Source organism: Phaseolus vulgaris, chromosome 3 (genome assembly GCF_051622355.1).
Source record: "Phaseolus vulgaris cultivar YP4 chromosome 3, ASM5162235v1, whole genome shotgun sequence".
Lineage (NCBI taxonomy): Eukaryota > Viridiplantae > Streptophyta > Magnoliopsida > Fabales > Fabaceae > Phaseolus > Phaseolus vulgaris.
In genome coordinates this window covers 36392036-36417374 of record NC_143500.1, presented here as the reverse complement: position 1 = coordinate 36417374, position 25339 = coordinate 36392036, and the positions used below count along the sequence as shown (strand labels likewise).

The window sequence follows — 25339 nt, the reverse complement described above, 5'->3', positions numbered from 1 at the left end:
GAAAAGATATTTACACATACTAATTAAAGAGTACTGAGTATAATATATTATAAAAATATTGATTGAAAGTAATATATTATGTACAAACAATAAAAATATAAGAAAAATAAAATAAAAATATATTTTTTAGCAATTGTTTGTCAATATTTAATATCAATTAATTATATTAACTTGTTTTTTTTATAAGTTGATAATAATTAAATTTCATCTTTTAAAGTATCATTTTTAAATTCTTTTAATAGAGTATAAGTATTAAGTATTGTTTGTGTGTGGATAACTATTAAAATATAAGTATTCAAAGTGGTAAAATATAATTAAATTTAATGAAAAATTAATGGTTATTTGTATATTTTACCCTCTCAGTTTTCTTTAATTTTTTTTTTGTTTTAACTCTCCAATAAAAGATTAACAGGTTTTGTTTCTTTTTGCTTTTGCACTTTCGTTTTTGGTCTATACTGAAGAAGAAGCCGTGGACTAAATAGACAGACAGTGGTCTTTCGCTAACAAACAACGTTGCATTTAATATTCCATGCAATTCTAACCTAACACTCATGATAAGTCTTCTGCGACTTCATTCACTTTTGTTCCCTCTCACCACAAACCATGGCTATCACCACCTCCTTAACACTCCAGGACGTACACTTCTGATGTTACAGTATAGTTGATGTTTCAAAGGCTAGAACCAAAGTAAAGGGTAAAATATAACATATATATTACATGTACCTTTCTTGTGATTTAATTCATTCAACCATATTCTTTTCTGCGCATGGATAACATGTGGAGAATAGAATGGATAAATCTTTTGCCCATTGGCTCTTTCTCTGCTCCATCAGAGATTCTTATTCTATTCCTTATTATTTATAAAATACTCTTACTTATTATTATTTATAAAATACTTATTATTTATAAAATACTCTTACTTATTGACTATAATGAAGACATTGTATGAAAATAAAAAATATTAGTTGAGTTTTGTTAATGTTTTTAAAACAGATTTCAAGTAGTCAACTTTGTTTACAAATTTAAAGATATTAGTACATTAGAACTAAATTATTATAACTAAATTCTTTTACATGTAATTTTCTCTCATATATATAGAACTAAATTTTAGTCAAAACCAAAATATAATTTTCTTCTGGAATGAACAAGGGTTCATGAGTAATGCCACCATGTAATACAAAAATACATACAAATCCATCCACAGAAAATACAAAAATAATTTATGAGAGCTAAAATATACTGATAATCTTTGTTAGCATGTGCTTGCTACTACAATTAAATAAATAGTTAAAATATTAGAGAGAACTTACCTTTGTGATTGAATGTCACCCTTAAGCACTCTGAAACAATGGCAAAGCTTGAGAGTGTTTTGCATAGGACACAGACTCTATTAAATAGAGTTGCTTGTGTGAGTTTCAAAAAATGAAAGTTTGAATTCAAACTTCATTTTCAAAAAGAACCTGTGCCATGAAAAAAGAATCTCTGCCATGAAAACTATAGCCATGACATAAAGCTAGACACAAAATAAAGTATTGCTTGGTGGTGCACAAAATTGCAAATGAAGTTGACAATGGTGTGTGAACTTTTTTCATTTGGTGCCTATACAAAGTTGTCAACCATGAAGACAACTTTTAATATAAGTTGTCAATGGTGAATGCAACTTCTTCCAAAGTTGTCAATGGTGAAGTCAACTTCTTTGTTATGAAATTAGAAAAAATAAAAATAAACCAAGTGTAGTGTGGAGTGATGGTTTTCTGTCACAATTACATGAGGACTTGACTTATGAATAAAAATTATTGTACTCATACAGAACATTTGTTATATAATGGAACAACAATGCAACTCTCTAGCCTTGCATTCCTTCTTTGTTCTACACTTTTTCTTCTCTTGATTTCTGCATCCAAGTTAAAAAAATCGTTCTTTGCCGATTTCCGCTTTGGTTAAGGCAACTTTTGAAAAAACAAAAACATGATTTGTTGAACGAGTCTTCAAAATAGACACCATGTTACGCGCAAATCATTATTATTCAGAAGATATCACAACCTTACTTAGAAAAAAGCAACAAGATTCGTCTATGTGTTTTGTGGAAAGGTTTAATGCAGAAAATTCTGAATTTGATGTCCAAGAATTAGCCACCCCCAACATGGTCGGCGACCTCAATCATATACAGTTAGATTAACTGATTGGTGGTGTGATTGTGGCCACTTCCAAGCTCTTCGACTTCCCTGTCGTCATGTTATTGCCGTTTGTTCCTCTTGTCATTTACAAATGACGACATTCATTGATCCAGTTTACAACATCCACACGATTAGAAAGGCATATCAAGTTGAATTTCACCCCGTTTGAAACGAGGATTATTGGTCTACTTATACCGGGCCAAATTTCATACCAGAACCCCACATGCGACGTAAAAACTCGGGACGACCAATTACGACTCGTTTGCATAATGAAATGGATCAATCAATTCAGAACAAGACAAAAAAATGTTCTTATTGTCGCAATGAAGGTCACAACAGAGTAAATTGTCCATTTAGACAGTAGAATCATCCTTTGTAATGTTATTCTCATCAAATATTTTAATATCATCTTTTTTAATGACTTATATTTAATAATATATTTTATTTTTAATACATTTATTTTACATAAATACATGTATATTATTACTTTTTACATATTATATAATTTATACTTTCATATATTATATAATCTAAAAATTTATACATAAATTATATCACATTTTTATAAGTGTATTTTTAACTTTAACAATATTTAAAAAATACTAAATATTTTTAATTTATCAAACAAATCATTTTTAATCCAATTTATTTAAAATTATTGTTAAAAATATTCATTTTAATTATTCAACTTTATATATCATTTTCTTATATATCAACTTTCATAATTAAAATACTTTTTTAATTATGTATTTTTTATTTTTAAAAATATTAATTATCATTTGGTTAAAAAAATAAAATCAAGTGAACTTGACAATTGAATTGACAACTTTGATTGAGATAAAATATATTGAAATTGTCAATCCAATATTCAATTTTATTTAAACTGAAGTTGCCAATCCGGTTGGAAATTTTAATTAAAAGAAGAAAAGTAGGAGGTTAAGGAATTTAATTTATGTTGCCTACACCATTGACAACTTTGACCAAAAAATGTCCATTCTTATAATATTTTCTAAATCTGCCCATTTACGTAAATCTAAAAAAAAACTACACCATTTTGGTAAAATTTCCGACGTGAGAAGCGTTAAGAGTTACTGTGTGATATTTCTAAAAACATCTTCCTTATTAACAAATGCAGAGGAATGTCCGTAGGTGATTGGTAATCTAGATTTTCTAGTTTCTAAGATCTGTTTAAGTAAAATGGATATCTGATCTGAAAATTTGATAAAATGTAGATTAATATAAAAATTAAATTTAAATAAATAGATATTTAATAGATTGGATCAATATAAAAATAGATCAATTTTGTTATAATTGAATTTTTTTGTCCACCCCTACCTGAAAGTTACACTATACCTTTTTAATCCTAGAAACTATTTTATAAATTTTTATTAATAATAGAAACCATTTTAGTTATCAATAATTTTTTAATTCTAAAATAGTATATAATTTAGTTAATATAGTAACTAATTATTTTTTTGTCTAAATTTAGTTGCTATTTAATGATTCTTTTGTAGTGATAATAAAAATATTTAGTATTGTATATTTATAATTGATTTTCATTTTTTTATTTTATTTAAAATAATAAAGAAATTTATATTCATATATATATATATATATTGAATTCATCTATGATGAATATGATTAATATCCATTTTAAAATGGATGTATATACATATACCTTATTTATATTTTAAAATTAATCAAAAATAATTTTAGTTAATATTATTTTTTTAAATTTTGTGTAATTATAATTTTTTTTATTATCTAACATTGAAGATTTAAATTATTATTTTCTTTGTTTTAATTTTTTTCATAAAAATTTAATTAATAAATATTTAAATAATATAAAATATGGACACATATATTTATTATCTGATGACATAAAGAAAAAAGTCAAAGTTTGCACCTGTTAAATATCAGTAACAAAGTAAATTTAAATTTTTACTTTAATACGAAGAACGAATATAGTTAAATTCGGAGGCATCTCATTCATAAACTTATTCTAAAATGATAGAATGTCACAAAAAAAGAATAAAAAGTATTAAATATAATTTTATTACTAATTCACGAAAAAGAATCGTTTTTACTTTGAAAGAAAAGGTCACGTGACAAAAAATTCGTTTTTTTTTCTATTTTTTAAAAAACAGAGATGCAAATTTAAGATGGGTAGATTCCTACGGAAAGTAGGGTATCTGTTGATGCAGGTAATGGGGCTTAGTGGTGTTGGGCCTACTGGAATGTAATGATGTTGTTAGGGTATTTCTTCCTGCACCCTATCAAAACGTTTCCTGCACCCCATCAATTTCTCAAAAGATAATTTTATATATTTTTTAAATGATTTCCAAATTATCTTTCTCAGAAACTTTCAAAACACCTCTTTCTGAAATTTATAAAACGTATTCCATAAAAACATTATACGGAAAGAAACAGAATTTCTGAAAAACAATTTTTGAAAAAGATTTTCATAATAAACTTTTCATAAAGTATACGTTTTGAAATAATTTTTCTAAAATGTATTTTAAAAAGAACTTTTCAAAATAAAGACAAATTAAATAAAACATTTTAATCATTTCATTTAATTACGGGTGGATGAAAATTTTATCTGATAGTGGAAGAAACACCCATGTTGTTATTATAAAAAATATAAGTGAACTCCATTTTGGGGTCGCTATGAATTATTATGAGGGTCCACCCCAGATCAAATCTCTTCTCCAACAAAAACAAAAATTAAGGTCTAAATTAATTACACTTTTTTAACCTCATATACTGCTAACATTTATTAATCTATTAATCTAAATCACTGATTAAAAAGTAACATCTGTGATAAACTTCTAACTATATTATCGATCTTTCCCGTCTTTCTAATCTTAACCTACACACAAAATATAAGAAACAAATATATAAATAGAAAAACAAAATTATTCAATATTATTGGAAGAAAAGACATTATATATCTCTATACTTTAAAAAAATAAAACTAATAAGTTACATAAAAAAAAAAAGTAGGTAATCTATATTATATCGTGCTATTGTGAGTGATTTATGTAAAGTTCTAGAAAATACATATAACTATTAAAATACAAATTCTACTATACAAGTTCTAGTTGGATTCTATACAAAATTAGAGTATTTTAAAGTATTTTCATTACAAGATTGTGACTTATAGAAATACATAAATTTACAATATAAGGTTTAAAGTATCCTAAAGTTTTCTGGGACCTCCTACACTTCTGTTTGTGTACATAGTACAATCATCACGCAGTTCACAACACAAAAAAAAACAAGAGTAAACTAATGAAAATATAAATTTTATAATATGCACAAATAAATCAAAAGAGAAAACCAAATTACATGAATCAATTTCAGGATTATTCAATCTTCTTTAAATCCCAACATACAACAATCAATAGATCTACACATTCAGGATATTCAACAAACATAATAACAACTAAATAATTGGTAGTTAAAACCTTGGTAGCTAATTAGATACCAATTTAGAAACTATTTAACAATAATAGAAGCTAATTTAGAAAAAAAAATTAGTTTCTAAATTGATTTCTAATTTAGTCACTATAGCAACTAATTATTTTTAGTCTCTAAAATTAGTTTTTATTTCATGATTTTCCTGTAGTGATGTGATAAATTTTTAGAACTTTGTGACTACGTTACCTTCACATCCAGATCTCTAACCTAAAGTTCTATTAAAAGATAACACTATATTTTCTCTTATGTAAAGAACTTATCTCTAAGTTAATCTTCCAAAATCTAGGTCAGAATCGTTATACAAAACCTGTGGATCTAGAGCAATTTATCGAAACATAACTAAATTTCAGTTTAGGGTTTAAGGTATAAGATTTAGGATATATAATTTAAGATTTAGAATTTAGGATTTAAGGTTCTGAGTTTAAGGTTTAAGGTTTCTCACTCCACTAAAATTGATAACGAAATCACAAATAAAAAAATTGAAAAAAAATCCTAAACTTATTTTGTTTAAAAATCTGATTGGTTGAAAATATTTTAATCACTTAGCGAGATGTGATCATACTGTGAAATAAATGAGGGACGAGTTACGGAGGAAAGACATTAGAGAGTAGAAAGAAAGTTTGAGAAATAGAGAGAGAAAAGGAATTTGTGTTTTGTTTCTACGTGACGTTACAACTTTTATAATTAGTTTAACTCAAATAGAATATATTTAGTTTTACTGAACTCTGAAACTCAATTTACTTTTAACATCAATATTTCCTATTTGAGATATTCCATAGTAGATTAAAATACGTTTTAAAAATATAAAAATATATACCACAATCAATTACGTATTATCTTACATATTTTGGTTCTTCTTTATAGATTTGTATGGAAAAAAAAATATTCAAAGAAATCTTCCCTTAAATGTTATCATTTGTCATTTTTTTTATATTCAATTAAAATAAAAAAAACAATAAATAAGAATATGTTGTATTTCTGAGAAGAAAATATTTTTTAACATAAACCATAAAGAAACTCAAACAAAATAAAAAACATTATATTTATTCCGGTAGTGTAATAGTCCTACCTTAAAAATTGATACTAATAATATTTTAAATATATATTTTTCTTTTAATTCACTCATTCGTTTTTTATGAATAAAGATGTGATAGAGGTTCAAATTATAAAACTAACAATACACATAATGATTAACTCTTATCGTATTATCTCACACATGATGATTAACTCTTATCGTATTATCTCACACATGATGATTAACTTTTATGGTATTATCTTAATGAACAAAACAATATCTAACATACTATTTTATATTTTAAGACAATAAATATGAATTTTTGTTGTATACTATATAACTTGTTACCAGCATCTTATAATGAAATTTTGGATTCTCATATTTGGGTTAAATTGATCAGTAAGGGACAGTTTAGGGGAACCAAACCGTTAACCAATCTTGTTTGGAATTGACTAGAATTCTATGTTTGGATCTCATTCACTTGTCTCTTGCATGCATGAACCCTCATGCCATTTTCATATTGTTTCTTTAACTGTCTTCTCTCCCCCCCCCCCCCCTTTTTTTTTTTACTTTTCCTCTCAAACAATTAACCAAATTCCTGTGATGGGAATGGAGAATTTTCAACTCATTGTAACTATTCCATTTTTATTTATTTTTGAATTGTTCATTGTAACTATCTTGTTGAATAATGTTTCTTTGATGAAAACAGATAAAAGATGGGTTTTGGTAACTTGTAAGTCACACTCACACAGGTCGATTATCCCACAGTTTTGTCGTTGTTATCTAATCACGTGACTATTTTTAATATTTAAAATAATATATTTTGTTCATATCACTTTAATATCTATAAAATTTATATATATATATATATATATATTCAAGATAAAAAATAAATTTTTATTTTTATATCTAGAATCTTATTTTTTATATTATATCAGCATATTTCAATGTAAAATTTTATAAAATTCCATGTCTTATAATCTTATGACCAATTATATGATCTATAATGAATATGTTCTTATTAATAAATATTTAAATTTATATAAATTACTTTTAAAGTACAATTAATATTTTTGATCATATACTTACAGTTATTTGATTTTAACCAAGTATGACATAAATAAAAAAAATTAATATATAATTATAAATTATGAATTAACTACTGAACTGAATTGATAATATATACGTGGGTGACGTCATGGAATAGCATCTTTCATGTTTTTCATTTATGCTATTGTGCCTTTTCTTTTTATTTTCTTTAGTGTATTAGTTTTTTTGTAAAAGATTATCACGGCGGGTACTTTAATATGTATTTTTAGGAAATACATTTTTTATTAATAGTTAACCTTATTAAATATTTATAAAATCACCAATGAAACTTGTTAAATAAGAATAGAATCCTATAAAAAAAATTATGATTTTTAAAGAAAAAAGAGTGTTGTAAAATGTATTTTTAATATTTTTGAAAGTGATAATACACTACTGCAGAAAATAACATTAAGGACAGTTAAAAAGAGCATTTTAAAACGGTCATCGTTAATTTGGGTGTAGTTATATAATAAATAAAATAATAAAAAGTTGGTGCAGAAATGGAGGGAAGAACTCTGGTGGGGAGCAGCTCGGTACGAAGGTCATGCTTTGGGCAGTGTCGCATAGAGCTGGACGACGGAGCTAGCAAATTTTCGATGTGGTGCGACTGGGATTGAGGGTGAAGGTTGCGGTGTCGCGCGAGCTGGCACTTTTCCAGTGCGGTGCAACAAGGGCCAGGTTGCGCGACTGGAGTGATGGAGGTTGCGCGACGACGATTTCGCAGTGTGGTGGAGGTTGCGGTGTCGCGATTGGTGTGAGGTTGAAGGTTGCGATGTCGCACAACTGGAGTGAGGGTGAAGCTTGCGGTGTCGCATGACTGGAGTAATGGAGGTCGTGCGATAGTTAGTTACATGGTGGCGGTTTCGTGGTGTGGTGGAGGTCGCAGTTGGAGTGTGGTGGCAGAGAGACGAGTGTGTGAGAGTTAGAGTGAAAGAAGTGATATTGAAAAGGAGCGCAGGACAAAATAAGAGAGGGAGACATGTGCAACACAACTTTTTTTTTCGAAAATTTTACACTTTTTAACGACGATTCTTCCTAGAATTGTCTTTATATCTCTCACAGAACACTTTTTAACATCGGTTCTTCCCAGAACCGTCTTTATATGTCTCCAAGAACCATTTTTAACGACGTTAAAAACACAATATAATTACGAAATTTCCACCACCTATTTTTTACGACAACTTTCTATTAACCGTCTTTAGAAGAGTTGTGGTTTTGATATTTTGTACTAGTGATAGTATATTTTAATAATTTCTTTTAATACATTTTTCATTGTTGGTTAAAATTTAACTTAAATAAGTTTCATTATTCAATATATATGATTGATTTTGAATTTTAAGTATTTAATATTTTTTTAAAATTGATACCTAAATATTTAACTTAAATAATTCATTAAAATAAATATTTATTTATAATTATTTTTATTTAAATTTTAAAATATTTAAAAAATTATCTTTTTATCCTTCAATATTAGTTTTACTATAACAATAAATATATTGTATATTATATATTAATATATCATGCATGCCATATGAATTGAAACTTTTAGTATATTAAGTACTCAGTTTAAAGAAGATTTTACATACTATAAACAAAAATACTCATTTTCTTTAATATTTGTTTGATAAAGTCAAATTAAAACTAGCATTTTGGAAAGGGAAATCTTTTAGCATGATGGGTCAGATCCAGTTGGTTAATACAATCATTACTAGTTTTTTAGCTTATAGTTTTAACATATATAAATGACCAGTTTCTATTATTAAGCAAGTTGAGCATTGGAGCAGAAATTTTATTTGGACTGGTGATATTATGAAAAAAGCATAACTACAGTTAATTGAGCTAAGATCTGTTATCCTCTTGAGAATGAAGGACTGAAGATTATTAATCTCTATCATGAAAATAATGTGTATCTTCTTAAGCTTATTTGGAATTTTGCTTATAGTAACAAGCCTTAGTCTCTTCTTTTGAAAACCAGAGTTCTTAAATCAAAGTACCAATTTAGAATGGTTTATATATCCTCCTCTATTTGACCTAAGATTAAACAATTTTATTACACTATTCTTGAACAGACTTCTTGGACTGTTGGTACAAGTACTTTTATTAATTTTTGGAATGATAAATGGTGTTCCACTCCTTCTTTATCAATCATTGGAGGGGTACCTGATGGTTCTAGAATATTAGATACAGTTTCTCAATTTTGGACTGATAGTGATTGGATTATTTCCTTGCCATTACGACAGATGCCTTAGTTTTTTGAACATATCATGATTAGGCAGGAACATGATATTCCTAATTAAATTTTGGAAGATTCTGGGCGTTTCATTCTTAAGTCGGCTAGGACTTTTTTCTTGAATCCTGGAATTCCCTATGACTGGGGTAAACTCATTTGGGCTTCATATATATACCTCCTTCCACAACTCTAGTTATCTGGAAAGTTTTTCATGGGCGACTACCTACAAATCAACACATTCAGTATAGTGGTTTGCATATATGTTCTATGTGTATGCTTTGTGAAAAGCATGAGGAATCTATTCACCATTTATTTTTTGAATGTCCTAATGTTATGCATATTTGGAGTTGAGTTCGACAAATTTTCCTTACTTCTCATTTTTCTAATGTGGATGATCTCCTTTCTTGTATTAAGAGTGATGGTAGTCCTTTGGTTAATTTGATTAAACTTGTTGTGATAACTTTTACTATTTGGATAATATGACGTATGATAAATTATACTAGATTTTAGGTTAAAATTGATGTTTCTGAGGTCATTTCGGTCATTAAAGATCTCACTTGTCTAGTGGGTAATTCGTCTAAAAGTTCTATGCGAAATGATATGTGTTGATTTCAATGTGCTTAAATTTTTTGGTATTAATACTCGTAGTGGTAAAGTTTTATCTCCTCTTCCTGTTTGATGGGAGTTTCCTTCTCCAGGTTGGGTTAAAATAAACATTGATGGTGCTGCTAAGGGTTCTCCTGGTTTTTCTACTTGTGTTGGTATTTTCCGTGGGAGTGTGGGGGAATTTATTAGTGGTTTCTTTGTTTTCCTTGATGTTCAGACTACTTTGGTTGCTGAGTTTTATGAAGTTATACATGCTATTGAACAAACTCAAAAGATGGGTTTTACTAGTTTATGACTTGAATGTGATTTTGCCTTGATTTGTGCTGCATTTACTGTTAGGATTAATGTTCATTGGATGCTTTGTAATAGGTGTAACACTTGTCATAATTATTGTGGAAAAATCAGGTTTAAGGTTTCTCACATTTTGTGTAAAGAGAATGCATGTGTTGATAAACTTGCTAAGTTAGACTTTATTCATAAAGAATATTTTCATTGGTATAATAGACTTTTTATCTAGTATTTTCTTAGAGTTCTTTATTAATAGGTATAAATTACATATGTACCGTTTTTGTTAATATATGAGTTTCGGTTTAGTCCTCTTATATTTTTTTTGTATTTCTTTTCTTTTCCTTTTTTTAATAATATTTTTTTTCACTAATGAAAGATGATTGTTGTTACTTGAAGTGTCAGCCTACTTAGTTTCATAATGATGCCATGAGAGTTTTTATAAAAAAAATAAAAATACTCATGAATTGAAACATAAAACTTATCAAACCTAAAATCCATTCAAAATATTTTTTAAAAAGTACGCAAAACCTTGTGTTTGTAAACTTTTGGAAAGCAATACAATTTCTAACACATTATTAAAAAAATAATCCTTAATATAATTATGTCACTACAAGAAAAATTAGTTTCAGTGATATACATATTCATCACTAAATGTTATAAATATGTCACTATTAATATTTTGTGACAATAATTAAATTCTCACTAGTAATTTTGTTACTATAATTTTTTTCTATTTTAATTTGTTATTATGTCATTTTGTAATAATTTATTTTTGTTTATAATTTAAATGTTATTTAAATTTAAAATAGTATGGGCAAAGCATTAAGTATGTTACTTATTATAGTTCTCTTCCTCTGTGTGTCTACTGAATTTGTCCCTTACTACTGATATAAATTTATGATAGCGTCTCACCAAAAACAGAAGAAGAAGTTATGGTGAGATTTTGATGTGTTACACTACGTAGTTAAAGTAGTGGCATGGCAACTGCATACATATTATTATATTATCTTTTTAAAAACATATATTCTTAATTCTATCGTTTTCTTTAAACTGAATTCAGGTCACTTATGAGATATTGCCAATAATAATTTCAATTTAAACTGATTTATCTTTCATTATAAGGAGATTATACATATAATGTGATTACACAATGAGATGAGAACAACTTAATTTGAAGAACATTCATTTATAAATATGATGTGAGATCATGTAATTTAAAAATTACTTTATTTTATTAAAATAATATTTTTTTTATTTTAATTATAATCTGGTCCAAGTTATCAGTATATTACCTTACCAATTTAAAATAGTTAAGAAATAGCAGAAAGATGTGTTGGGATGAGTGTTTCTCTTTACAGAAGTGCAGAGGCATGCATTAGTTACTAGCAAAAGTCCACAATAAAGGAAAGGAAAGAGAAGACATCAGCAGACTCAGAAGCAGGGATAAAATTCATGCTGTGGTTATGAACATGGTTTTTTTAATAATTAATTCAGATTCAAGTTTTTATACAATTTATACTAATTTTAATTTACGAAAAAACTAATTTGATTTTTTTTTTTACTTTTCCAAATGCTTATGAAAGGTTTGTTTTCTCCAACTATAGGCTTGGAAATTGGTAATTATAATAAATAATTATTTTAATTAAAAACATGTAAATTCAATTTTTCATATAACACTATTTACACTTTTATTTTCATCTAACATCCTTTTGTTTTTATTTTCCTATCTAGCACCTTTTTGTTTTTATTTTCCTATCTACACCTTTTTTTTATTTCCCTATCTAACACCATTTCAAAAATTAATAAATTAAAAAAAATGATAATTTTAATTTTTGAATACATTAAAAAATAAATATTTTTAATGTTTAAAATAGTTATTAATGAATAAAGAAATGGGTTTTTAAAAAATAAAAAAAAGTAATAAATTAAAAATATTTAGCTTAATTTTTTGTTAAGAATGAAGAAATAAAAAATTAAACTCTACAACAACATAAAAGTTGAATCTATAAACAAAAATTAGTATTTATTTATTATTATTGATGATGCTATCATGTTAATTTCAAGTAAAAAAATACAGGACATAATTATAAAAAAAATTAAAGTCAATTAGTATTAATTAGTAGTGGATACACATATAAAATTGAAGTGTCTACTCTAAATGCAAAATCCTAAAAAAAATAAACTAATGCAAATGTTATATTTAATGCTTAAAAATGAGTAGACTCTTTAATATTATTTGTGTGTCCACTACTAGTTAATACTAATTGACTTTGATTTTTTTGATAGTTATGTCTTATATTTTTTATTTGAAATTAACATGATTACATCATCAATAATAAAAAATAAATACTAATTTATGTTTATAGATTCAACTTTTATGTTGTGGTAGGGTTTAATTTTTTATTTTTTTTATTTAAAAAAAATTAAACTACACCTTTTTAATTTATTACTTTTTTTGTTTTTATTTTGTAAAAATCCATTTCTTTATTCATTAATAACTATTAATTTTTTTTAATACATTCAAAATTAAAATTAAAATTATTAATTTTTAAAATTTATTTTTTTTACTTTTGAAATAGTTAGGGAAATAAAAATAAAAAGAAAATAAAAAAAAAGGGTGATGAGAAATTGAGTCTGTTATGGTAATGTATAAACATTTTATAAATAAATTGATTCAGATTCATGATTAGACTTAACTATAAAATTGCAATTGTTGAAATTAAATTAAAACTTCACAAACCTTTATTAATTTAATTTAGAGATAATTTTATTTAAAGTTTTTATCCCAGAAGGGTAAAACATTTAGCTAGGATCGAAGGAAACGTGGATAAAGGGATAAAGTTAGACGATAGAAGTCATAATGGGAGTTAAATAACAGACAAGCTTTCATAAAATAAGACAAATCAAGATTTAAATTTTTTTGTTAAAAAGAGATACAAATTTATTGTTGAAAAAACATTCTGAAACATAACGTGCGTTTGTTTCTAGATTAGACAAAGATACCTACAAAGAAGAAGAAAAGAAACACAAGACATCAAATTATAAAATACGTTACTAGATAAAGATACATGTGAAGAAGAAAGAAATCAAATTATAACTTGGCTAACCAGTTGTAACATCACAACACGAGTTAATCAACATTTACAGAATTAATATAATTGCAAACAAACTATTTCCTAATTCTTTATATACCTTTTCATTTAAGAAGTATACTGTTAAAGATTAATTTGAGAACAGTTTCGGGTCGTTCTTAACAACGTTACAAAAGTCAGGTCTTATGTATCTCGTGGAGTAAATTAAAGAATTAAAAAAAGAAGATCATGTTTTGTGATGATGTCTTTGGTTGGAATGTTTAAACTCCTATGGTACTAAAAATAAAGAGAAAATGTGGATTCATAGGTGGATTCCATTAATCTTATTGATTCTCCACTACACTTGTCTCATCCCTCCCTAAAAAAATTAAATAATAATTGAAGTGTGTTAAGTAATTGGTGCTTTAATTAATTTTTCAACTTAGTATTTTTTTTTGAAGTAAAACCTGGTTATGTCAATGCAGCGCAAACATGGATATGAATACTGTAATTCAGACAAAAATATGGAAATAATATAATTTTTAAAATATAAGATATGACATACGAATTTATATATTATATAATTATAAATTATATAAATTGATAATAAATATTTATATAGAGAAAAACATGTTTAAAAGAATTTATTCTTTATTTTTATAATCATAATAAAAATTTATATAATAAATTTAACTTTTTAGAAAATTATTTTATTTATCATTTTTAAAATTGAGTTAATACCGTGTTATAATTATAAAAAATTCAATAATTTTTTTAAAATTAAACATTTCACCAATAAATAACCTATAAGTGTCATATAAGTATCAACATTAATATATGTATCCACGGACACGTTATTTAAGAAAAATGTCTTAACCTCTTCTTATGTTACAAGTCTTATCTCTTCTATTTTATTTTTTTTTTGTCTTGAGTGATGATTCCAGTTAAATTTATACCACCATCAATACTTATTTTAAGTTTATCTTCAGTAATTTAATTTACATTAATTGAACAACTTAGTTTAATATTTTATTATTATTCAGGGCTCTCAAAGCCATCTAAGATAAAAAAAAAAGTGGGGTGTCAAAAATAACTTTTCTGATTTTTTAAAATATTTTTGTCCGGAATACCCCACTCAGAGTTTGCCTACTTAAGCTCCCATTCGTCTTGCACCGCTTCACACACCATTGGCATCACCACCATATTCCTCTTCTCTCTCCTCACAACAAGGTGGTCTTCTTTCTCTCTCTATCTCTCACCAGTTTCTCTTCCTACCTTGTACCATTTTTTTTATTTATCTCATATCATACATGGTTCCACACCTTACTTGTTTAACGGTTTCGTTAACTGTTTGTGTTAAGAAAGAGGCGTTTTTTTTTTGTTCTAATTTGTGGTCCCTTTAGCGTTACCTCTATTTTCTTTTTTTCAGAATAATCACATGTTTTTCCTTTGTGTTTTCTTAATTTGGTTACTGAATCCGAAAGGACTTTCCTCTGGGTGATTGTTGTTTTGGGGGTGGCACAGGTGTTTTGATCAAAGCTTTGGAAGTCATGGAGAAGAGTAAAAAATTGCAGAAAAGCTACTTTGATGTGCTGGGTCTCTGCTGCTCCTCTGAAGTGCCACTCATTGAAAACATCTTAAAGCCTCTTGAAGGAATCAAAGAGGTTTCTGTGATAGTTCCTTCACGAACTGTCATTGTTCTCCATGACACTCTTGCCATTTCGCAACTTCAAATCGGTACATTATTCTCTCCAATATCACTTTATCCTCCTCTTCTTGACCATTTTGTTTGTTATTCTGTACTCACAGAAAGTTGACAAAATACTACATCATTAATGCTCACAAAATTTTGAACTGCGCACTGTGCCACAATCACGATATTCTAGGATGAAGCTTGTGACATGCATAGCATTTAATCGTATATGGAGCGAAGGACAGAACTTTTCCCCCCTGTTTGAAGTGTTCTCGTGGATTGAAATTGATTTTTTTTTAAAAGTATTTTTTATTTAGAAATTAATATTTTTCTTTCTTCGTTTCGTACATTAAAATTTATTATCATTAATTAAAACTGATAAAAGTAATTTCCAAATTTTAGTCCAAATTTCCAAATTGAGTAGACCACTCCACATTGGAGCTCACTGCTTGAAAATAGAGGTGCGATTATAGGATTACCCAATTTTTTGTACCGGTTTATCGAATGGGGGTAAAAGATTCTTTTCCTTGATTAAGAGGAGTTAATTATGAAAACGAGTTTATGGTACTTGTACTTTGTTAATTTCGAGAAATTGTTAGTTTTTTTTCAAACAATTATGCGGAATTCAGAATAAGTTAAAAAAAAACCAAAATAACTATTTTTCATTAATAATTGCCATGCTTGTATTCTAGCCGCGGTAAAAGGTAGAACACAAAGAAGTTTGCTTTGGTGGATGATCTTGCTTACTTGGGCATCTTTTTTCCAAGAAATAAGAGCACCATTATCAACTTTTTCACAAAGTTTCCTTTTCCACAAAACGTAACGTGTTGATGTTAAAGAAATAAGAGCACCATTACGAATGAAAAAGGAAGTGTGCCTCTTTATCTCAACTTTTCCACTTGGACACAAATTATGACCAAAACGGTTTCTTTTGATTAGAGTCCGCAAATCTCATGTTTGCAGGGAGTGAAATAGATTTGCAAACTTTGCCTGTTTTAGATTTCATGTTCTTAAGATTAATTCATCAACCATAATTTTTTTTTTATAAAATCAACATTTTATTTAATCTTAATTAAATAGAATTCATTCAGTCACAGAGACCCACATTTTTTTAAATATATGTATTTACATTTTGAAGATGATTCTAGTGTCATTATTAAAAATTAAAATTCCATGCTCAAAAATCTTATAAATGAATATGACTATAACAAGGTGAGATAAACGCAAATTTTAAAAAAATATAATGAAAGTACACTTTAGGTATAAGTATTATGAATTAAGGAGTAAAACTTGGGTTAGCTGTGGAAGTGTATAGTAATTATGTATAGTTTTCCTTGTGGAATTGGAGTATTATTCCTATAACTATGTACATAGCATTTGTAGCATATGAATAAAGTTAGGGTGTTTATGTATATCTTTTTGCTTTAAGACCAACTTTATCTTTTGTGATGCAAAAAGAATTGATTTTGATGAAAAGGAAAGTGACAAATGAATAATAAAAGTTTGTGATGGCAGTTAAGGCATTGAATCAAGCAAGATTAGAAGCGAATATCAGAGTACATGGAGATGAAAAGCACAAGAAAAGATGGCCAAACCCATACTCAATTGCATCTGGTGTTCTACTTTTGGTTTCCCTTCTGAAATTTGTTTACCATCCCATGAAGTATGTAGCACTTGGTGCAGTTGCTGCTGGTGTTTACCCTATCATCCTAAAGGCCATTGCCTCCATTCGAAATCGTAGAATTGACATTAGCATTCTCATGATCATAGCAGGTAATTTACTTCATTTCTCATATTTTTATTTATTTATTTATTATTTTTAAAATACACTAGCAGAAGCCGTGACAAAACTGTAGCTTCTGTAATTATAAAATTAATTTAATTACTAATAATTATAACAAAATATTCCTCTTTCCTTTTGTTTGTCCTAATACTATACCGGACAAAAGGTTGGACGGGCATTTTTTTTTCTTCATAAAATTTAAATGGAACATTTAATTAAAAATGAAATGGGTACTTTTCAACAATTTCATCTTCTGTTTATTAAGTTGGACTGCTACTCGATTCTCAATTCACTTGTTAAATTTCCTTCACATAAAATTTAGAAGAACTCGGAAAAGGTTCACATACTAGATGAATCATGGCACATTTTGGATTATATATTATCATATTCTGTTTGAATAAATTTTTTAAATTTTATATCATTATTTAAGATGTCTTCAGATAAACTTTAACCCCCATCTTTGCCATGTTTTCCATTTTTTTTTCTACCCATTTTAGAAGTATTAATTGTTTTTTTCGAAAATTCTTCTTATTTTATCTTAATTTTCTAAATAATAGATTGAGTATTTTTAGCATATTTTTCTTTAAAATAACACGCACCATTGTATTTTTTTTTCTTAAATTACTATTTATATTTTTTTTAATTCGCTATAAAAAAATATTTAAGAGATTTATTGCTAGTATTTCTGATGATTTTAACCCTGGTTTGTTACCTATAGTTGAGAACAATCTCTAAAATTTGAAAACATAGTTTGATAATCCCATGGAAACCCCTAAAGTTCCACCATTTAAACTCCGCTAAACTCTCAGTTTTTTAAATTGTTAAACTTTTAGTAAATTGTTTTTTCTTTTATAACTTATTAACTTGCAGTAAATTGTTTTTTCTTATGTAATTTTATATTTAGCTTATTAAATTATGAATATTTATTTCCAAACTAACCATTTAAACTTCCAGAAAATTGTTTTTTCTTTCATAAAAATAACCTTACAGCACACTTGCTAGTTTTTGATAAAGCAAAAAAAAAAAAATCTTGGTTCTCATTAAATTCAAACTCAACCCAAAACAACCACTGACAACAAAAATCCTGAATCAGCACAACCGACAGATTCTGCCATGTTTAAAATATTCATCTTCATTTGTTTTTCCACCTAATATAATCACGTGAAGAATCACATGAGAGATTCTCACATCCTTGTAACAAATATGATTCTCTTTCGCAATCTTTGAAACTTGAATGATTTCATATATTTTTCTCATGCAAAGTGATAGACAATAAGTGTTTAAAAAGAAGTGAAATTTGTATATATTTATATAAAGTGATATCAAGTGAGATTTGCTAGTGCAAGAATGTGCTCTTGAAATGCATTCATAACTCAGTTTATGACGGAAGCTGAAACTAGTGTAAGTTGAACTCAGAAGTGAAAAACCACATAAAATGTGGCATTAAAGTGCATCCATCCGAACACACTGAAAATCTGCTCTGTAACGAACAAACATCACCGTTTGTTCATAAATTTAAACTGATGAAAACGGCTCGTCACAGCGGTTCCCTCGCACTGCTGATAATACTTTGTCTTGTCAGATTTTCTTAACGACAAGTACTAACTTGTATTATTGAAGCGGTATGAAAGGGACAAACCTCACCCCCCTCAAATGTCTTTTCTACTATCTGCATCAAACATTTCATAGAAGCAAACAAAACAAGATATATGCTAACGTCTTATGGAATCAAACTTTATTGTTATCCAAATTAACTAAATAATCAACAGTTTATATTATACATATATATGATTTACCATAAAAGAACACTTTCATTATTCGATTCATGTAACCGTTTCTGTCCAATGAGAAAAAAAGGATTGTTGTTAAATATTATATATTTTCTCTCAGTTTAATAATATATATAGAGCCTAAGAAAGAAGAGTGTTACTCTTTAATTATTATATAATGAACTTCTGATTATATGAAAAAAAATTTATTATAAGATTTACATATCTCTATTTTTCTTTTTACTTGACAGTTATTGGGACAATTGCAATGGATGATTATTTGGAAGCCGGCACCATCGTTTTCCTCTTCTCAATTGCAGAATGGCTAGAATCAAGGGCAAGTTACAAGGTATTCATTTATTTTTTTTGGAAGGTATTTATTTATTTATTTATCATCCTTTACACTGTCTCAAGTATTAATGTTTTATTCTTGAATTAATAATAAATTTGTGGACCCGGATTTATTGTAATCATTACTTCATAATTGAAGTGTGCACTTCTCAAACACAGATACTTATTCCTTATCATTATACTATATATATAAACTTATGGATAATGGTTGACACACTCTTGAATGTAAGAAAGCAACCTGGGTTATACATAAAAAGTCTAATTGCATTATTGATTACACAAAAGCATAAAAAAATGTGTGATTTAAGAATCAAGAATTATTAACATAGTTATGATGTTGATGAAGAAAACTGAATGAATGGAGTTCATGTAAAGTGGCCAATTTTTTGTGATGTGTAGATGTTCTCTATAGAAAACAAAAGCAGGGTTCTCTGTTTCAATTCTGACAGTAAGTTAAACTTCTAAATTGCAAAAATGTATTGATTCAGGCAAATGCAGCTATGTCGTCTTTGATGAACATTACCCCTCAAAAAGCAGTTATAGCTGAAACAGGAGAGGTTGTGGATGCTGATGAGGTGAAAGTAAACACCATTTTAGCTGTTAAAGCAGGCGAGGTGATACCCATTGATGGAGTTGTTCTAGATGGAACCTGTGAAGTTGACGAGAAAACTTTGACTGGGGAATCATTCCCTGTGGCAAAACAAAAGGATTCTACTGTGTGGGCTGGCACCATCAATTTGAATGGTAATTTCTTAGTTCTTATGTGTAACGTGTCATTGGTAAAATAGAAAAAATATGAGAAGAAAAATAGTTGGTCATTAGTTTTTTCCTAAACCAAGTTGGTGAAGTTAACGTGTTTTCTTGATCGATTAAAAGGTTATATCAGTGTGAAAACTACTGCACTGGCTGAAGACTGTGTGGTGGCTAAAATGACAAAGCTTGTGGAAGAAGCTCAAAACAGCAAAACCACCGTTCAGAGATTGATTGACAAGTTTGTCAAGTTTTATACCCCTGGTTAGTCAAAATCACCAGTTTTTGTTTTAATCACTTTTGAATGGTTTCATTGCATTTCGTACTACTTTCTTGTCAAATGTTAATTCTACAAATAAAGGTCATTTTTACTTGCATTTTTGCATTCTTTGCATTGCCTTCCATTAGATTGAAATGATGGAAATTGATAAAATAAAAAATAGAATAATATGTAATGCTTATAGGATCCATTATTTAAAATAAAATTGGAAGTACATCAATATCTTGTTTTTCTTTCCCTCAAATGTTAGAGATACGATAATATCATAATGAATTGCATAAGTAGATAAAAAGAGACGAACTATATTTCTCTATGCACTATGTTGGGATTTATGGAAAGCGACTAAACCATTTTTTTTCCTAGTTCATTCAATTACAAAATATCTAAACTACAAAATGGTAACATTAGTTCATTTCATTTCATTCTATTCTATCCATCATTAGATATCTAAACATTGCTAAATAGATTCTGTTTCTCGTTTTCAGTTCTGACTGTGATTTAGTAGAATAGTTTTTCAGTCATTGGTTTCTTGCCTGCATTCAATTGCATTGCATTGGCCTTACTTTTGTTGTTAATGTTTTCAGCCGTTGTAATCATAGCAATCCTTGTAGCAGTGATTCCAGTTGCGGTAAAATCACGTAAAGAGAAATACTGGCTTCACACAGCGTTGGTTGTTTTAGTAAGTGGATGTCCATGTGCACTCATCCTTTCAACGCCAGTTGCAACCTTTTGTGCTTACACCAGAGCAGCCACATCAGGTCTTCTCATCAAAGGGGGTCATCATCTTGAAACACTTGCAAAAATCAAGGTTATGGCCTTTGACAAAACGGGTACCATAACGAAGGGTGATTTTGTGGTCACACAGTTTCAATCTCTTTCAGCAGACATAGATTTGAACACATTGCTTTACTGGTAAGGACAGCCCTCGTTTCCCTTACACTGCTATTTCTGTCCATCTTTCTTCTGAAATGTAATATTGTTAAAAAAAAGTCTAATTTACATGCACTATGAATGGATCATATTTTAAATAGTTCATTTAAGAAAATTATTCTAAAATTCAATAAACTTGGTTAATATATATGACAATATGTGATTCAAGGAGTGTTAGTTTATAAACTATTTACTAAAAAAATAAACATATTAATGAAAGAAACATACAAGCAGATGATAGTGATAGTTTTTCTTGTGTATGGCAGATATAACATAATCTTGTTAGGAAATTTCAGAAGCCTATTTAGAATAAGGATTAAATAAATTGTTGAATCATGAGATGAATGAGTTTAGATTCAACTTTTCAGGGTGTCAAGTGTAGAGAGCAAGTCAAGCCATCCACTGGCATCTGCGATTGTTGATTATGGAAGGTCTCTCTCCATTGAACCAGAGCCAGAAAAGGTGACAGAATTTGAAAACTTTCCTGGGGAAGGAATTAGTGGGAAAATGGAAGACAGAGTTATTTACATCGGAAATAAAAAAATTGCTGCAAGGGCCGGGTCTGAAACAGGTGAATGCCTTTTCCCTCGAGGTGTAAACCTTGTAGTAATACTATAATGGTTACGGAAAGAGATTACAATATAGTTTTAGTTTCTATATCTCATTTCAATATCTCTTTAACCCAATTAGAATTTACCCTCATGCTCTGTAGAGGTTGATATTTAATTTTTCTTCTCTTTCTTGGAACTGAGTGAGGTGTTCATTTGTGATGGTTTTGTTTTGTAGTTCCTATATTACAAGGAGAGATTGCAAGAGGAAAGACCACTGGATACATATACCTAGGAGCAACCCAAGTTGGACTTTTCTCTCTTTCAGATGTTTGCAGGTTAGGGGTTCAGGAAGCAATTGAGCGGTTGAAGTTATTGGGAATCAAAACAGCCATGCTCACTGGAGATAGTGAATCTGCTGCAATGCAAGCACAGGAGCAGGTATGTGATGTTATATGGCCAAACCTTGTTGAATACAATATGGCTAAATTATAGCAAGCTGGCACCAGAGTGATTTTGAATACGATCAAATTCTCTATTTTCAAAGTGAACATAAATGCTTTGACGAGTGAATTTATTTTTTGAATGCTGTAAGATGTCAGTAGGCCATTCAGTTTTCCATATGTAAATATCTGAATATGCGATATTATTGACATTAACTTCCCATGGTGAAGTTTGAGTAATGGAACCTTAGTTAATTACTAATGGCAACAATGACTTCATCTACAGTTGGGGCATTCTCTGGAGTTAGTCCATGCAGAACTTTTGCCAGAGGACAAGGTCAAAATCATCTCAGAATTTAAGAAGGAAGGTCCAACTGCCATGATTGGAGATGGTATAAACGATGCGCCGGCATTAGCTTCAGCTGATATTGGAATCTCAATGGGCATTTCAGGTTCTGCACTGGCAAGTGAGACGGGCAATATAATTCTTATGTCAAATGACATTAGGAAGATACCAGAAGCCATTAAGCTTGCAAGAAGAACACGTTGGAAAGTGCTAGAAAACATTATTTTGTCAATCACTACTAAGGCTGCGATTATTGGTTTGGCCCTTGGTGGTTATCCATTTGTTTGGGCAGCAGTTGTTGCTGATGTTGGAACGTGTCTATTGGTCATCTTGAACAGCATGTTACTTCTTCGAAGAGGACACAAGCATGGAGGAAATTTATGTAGATCTTCCACTAAATCACATAACCACAAAAGTGGATGTGGTGGTACTCATGACCATGATCATGCTCACCATCAACATCAACATTGTCATGATCATGAACATGAGCACGATCACCATCACCATCACCATCAACATGAGCATGAGCATGATCACCATCACCATCGCCACCATCAACATGAGCATGATCACGAGCATGATCACCATCACCATCATAGCCATGAGACAGAAAACATGTCTCAACCTCAGAAATGTGGTGGCAGTCATGTTAGTTCCTCTCACCATCATCATCATCATCTACAACATCAACATGAGCATGATCATGAGCATGAGCATGATCACCATCACCATCATAGCCATGAGACAGAAAACATACCTCAACCTCAGAAATGTGGTGGCAGTCATGTTAGTTCCTCTCACCATCATCATCATCATCTACAACATCAACATGAGCATGAGCATTATGAACATCATCACCATAATCAACATGAACATCATAGCTGTAATCAACATGATCATCAAAATCATAGCCATAATCAACTTGATCAACATCAACATCCTCAGCAGTGTGTCTCCTCCCAGACAAGTTCCTCAACATCTCCACCCTGCTCTTCAGATTCAAGTTTACGTGGAATTGTTAATCATTCTAACACCATGAAGGGTCATGATCTATTTAAAAGAAGCGATGAACTCCATGAACACGATCACTGTCATCGTGGAAGATGTGACAAGAATGAGGATGGAGTCCAGAAGCTCGAAACGGAAAACCATGGTGGTTCGAATTCAAGCAGTTTGATTCTAAATGCAGAAGATAATCATGCAGTTGGTAATTGTTTGGGGCATAAGGCTCATGGAACAAAACACTACCACAACCAACATGTTGATAGGGTTGCTCATGATGGAGTTTCACATAGTTCCCCTTACCATCCCCATCTTTCTTGTCAAAAGGAGAGCCAACAACTCACCAATGACCATTGCCACCCCATCCTTGGTTGTGAAAACCTGAAAGACCATAAATGCAGCAGTGTTTTACATTCCAACCAAGACATGCATCATAAAAAGTCAGGTTGTAGTCCAGACTTTGAGAAGAATGGGACAGGTGAAATATCCGTTGACATCATCGTTGAACAAGAATTATCACCAATGCATGGTTGTTCAAGTTTGGCAGAGAAAGAGAAAGGTTCCTGCTGTGAAGGCTGCTCAGACACATGCGAGAATTTGCCTGCTGTGTGTTGTTGTGAGGGTTCAAAGGAGGGAGAAGACAGTGCATGTTGCAGAGATGAATGCTCTTCAAAAGAATGCAAGGAATCTCCAGTTGTTCATGTTTGTCTTGGTTGGGATAAGAGAGAATTGGGTGGATGTTGCAAGAGCTACATGAAGGAATGCTGTGGCAAACTTGGAGACTCAAGAGCTGGTTTTGTAGGAGGTTTGTCGGAAATTATGACAGAATAGGTGTGGCTGACTGCGTAAGCAAGAATTTTGGTGGTACATAGTTTGAGGAGTTAATTGAAGTGAACACAACATGGTGTTTCCGACCTCTATTTTACCAAACAGGTCTGCAGGAGCTTCATATGATCAGCTTAGATTTTTAGGTAAATCTGATGTCACTTTATTTTGGGGTCATAATATATATAGGGATTTCGATTCCTAAAGGGGAAGGGGAACCAATCCTTTTGAAAGTTATGTAGATGTTAAGGGTTTCTTCCTTTTTCCTTTTTCTTTAAACTGTATGTTGCTTATTTACTTTCCTTTAATATGTAGTGCTCATTAACATTAAAATAAGAAGTTCACAGTTTTCTGATTCTACTCCTAATTGTTTGATAACCTCTATTTACAATTTTACATCACAAAATCAGTAGTTAACCTTTTAATTTTAAGGGCTTCTCATAACAACGAATTCAAAAGGGAAATATGTATTTTTAATACATTTTTTTTAATTTCTCAATAATTATTTATTTTTTAAAATCATTCTAAAATACTTTCTTTCTTTTCTTAGGACTTTTTTCGAAGTTTATATGGAAATATTTTCCAAACGAAGTGACACACAAATATGTGTGGACAAAGAATGACACAGGCCTAACCCATCCCAGTTCAATATTAATTTTA

General features: G+C 29.1%; 1 protein-coding gene across 2 annotated transcripts; it reads left to right on the top strand.

Annotated features, from left to right (window-relative positions):
* The first annotated feature begins 14844 nt into the window (after positions 1-14844).
* On the top strand, positions 14845-25039 carry LOC137807247 (cadmium/zinc-transporting ATPase HMA3). 2 transcript variants are annotated; one of them, XM_068607765.1, is made up of 10 exons: positions 14845-15189; positions 15484-15696; positions 17168-17425; positions 19456-19553; positions 20044-20299; positions 20432-20569; positions 21170-21497; positions 21884-22086; positions 22302-22504; positions 22793-25039. In XM_068607765.1, the coding sequence occupies exons 2-10, from the start codon at positions 15510-15512 to the stop codon at positions 24683-24685; spliced, it is 3564 nt and encodes a 1187-aa protein (XP_068463866.1). In that variant the 5' UTR covers positions 14845-15189; positions 15484-15509; the 3' UTR covers positions 24686-25039. The 2 variants fall into 2 exon arrangements, with proteins under 2 accessions (XP_068463866.1, XP_090156914.1); XM_090300788.1 differs by having other exon boundaries at positions 15139-15189; positions 17155-17425.
* The last annotated feature ends 300 nt before the right edge of the window (positions 25040-25339 follow it).

Bases quoted from the DNA above. Each gene is read 5' to 3' on its own strand.
- LOC137807247 (XM_068607765.1), top strand. From the start codon at position 15,510: ATGGAGAAGAGTAAAAAATTGCAGAAAAGCTACTTTGATGTGCTGGGT. The intron at 15,697-17,167 runs GTACATTATTCT...TTGTGATGGCAG, and splicing joins CATTTCGCAACTTCAAATCG to TTAAGGCATTGAATCAAGCA. The intron at 19,554-20,043 runs GTATTCATTTAT...GTATTGATTCAG, and splicing joins AATCAAGGGCAAGTTACAAG to GCAAATGCAGCTATGTCGTC.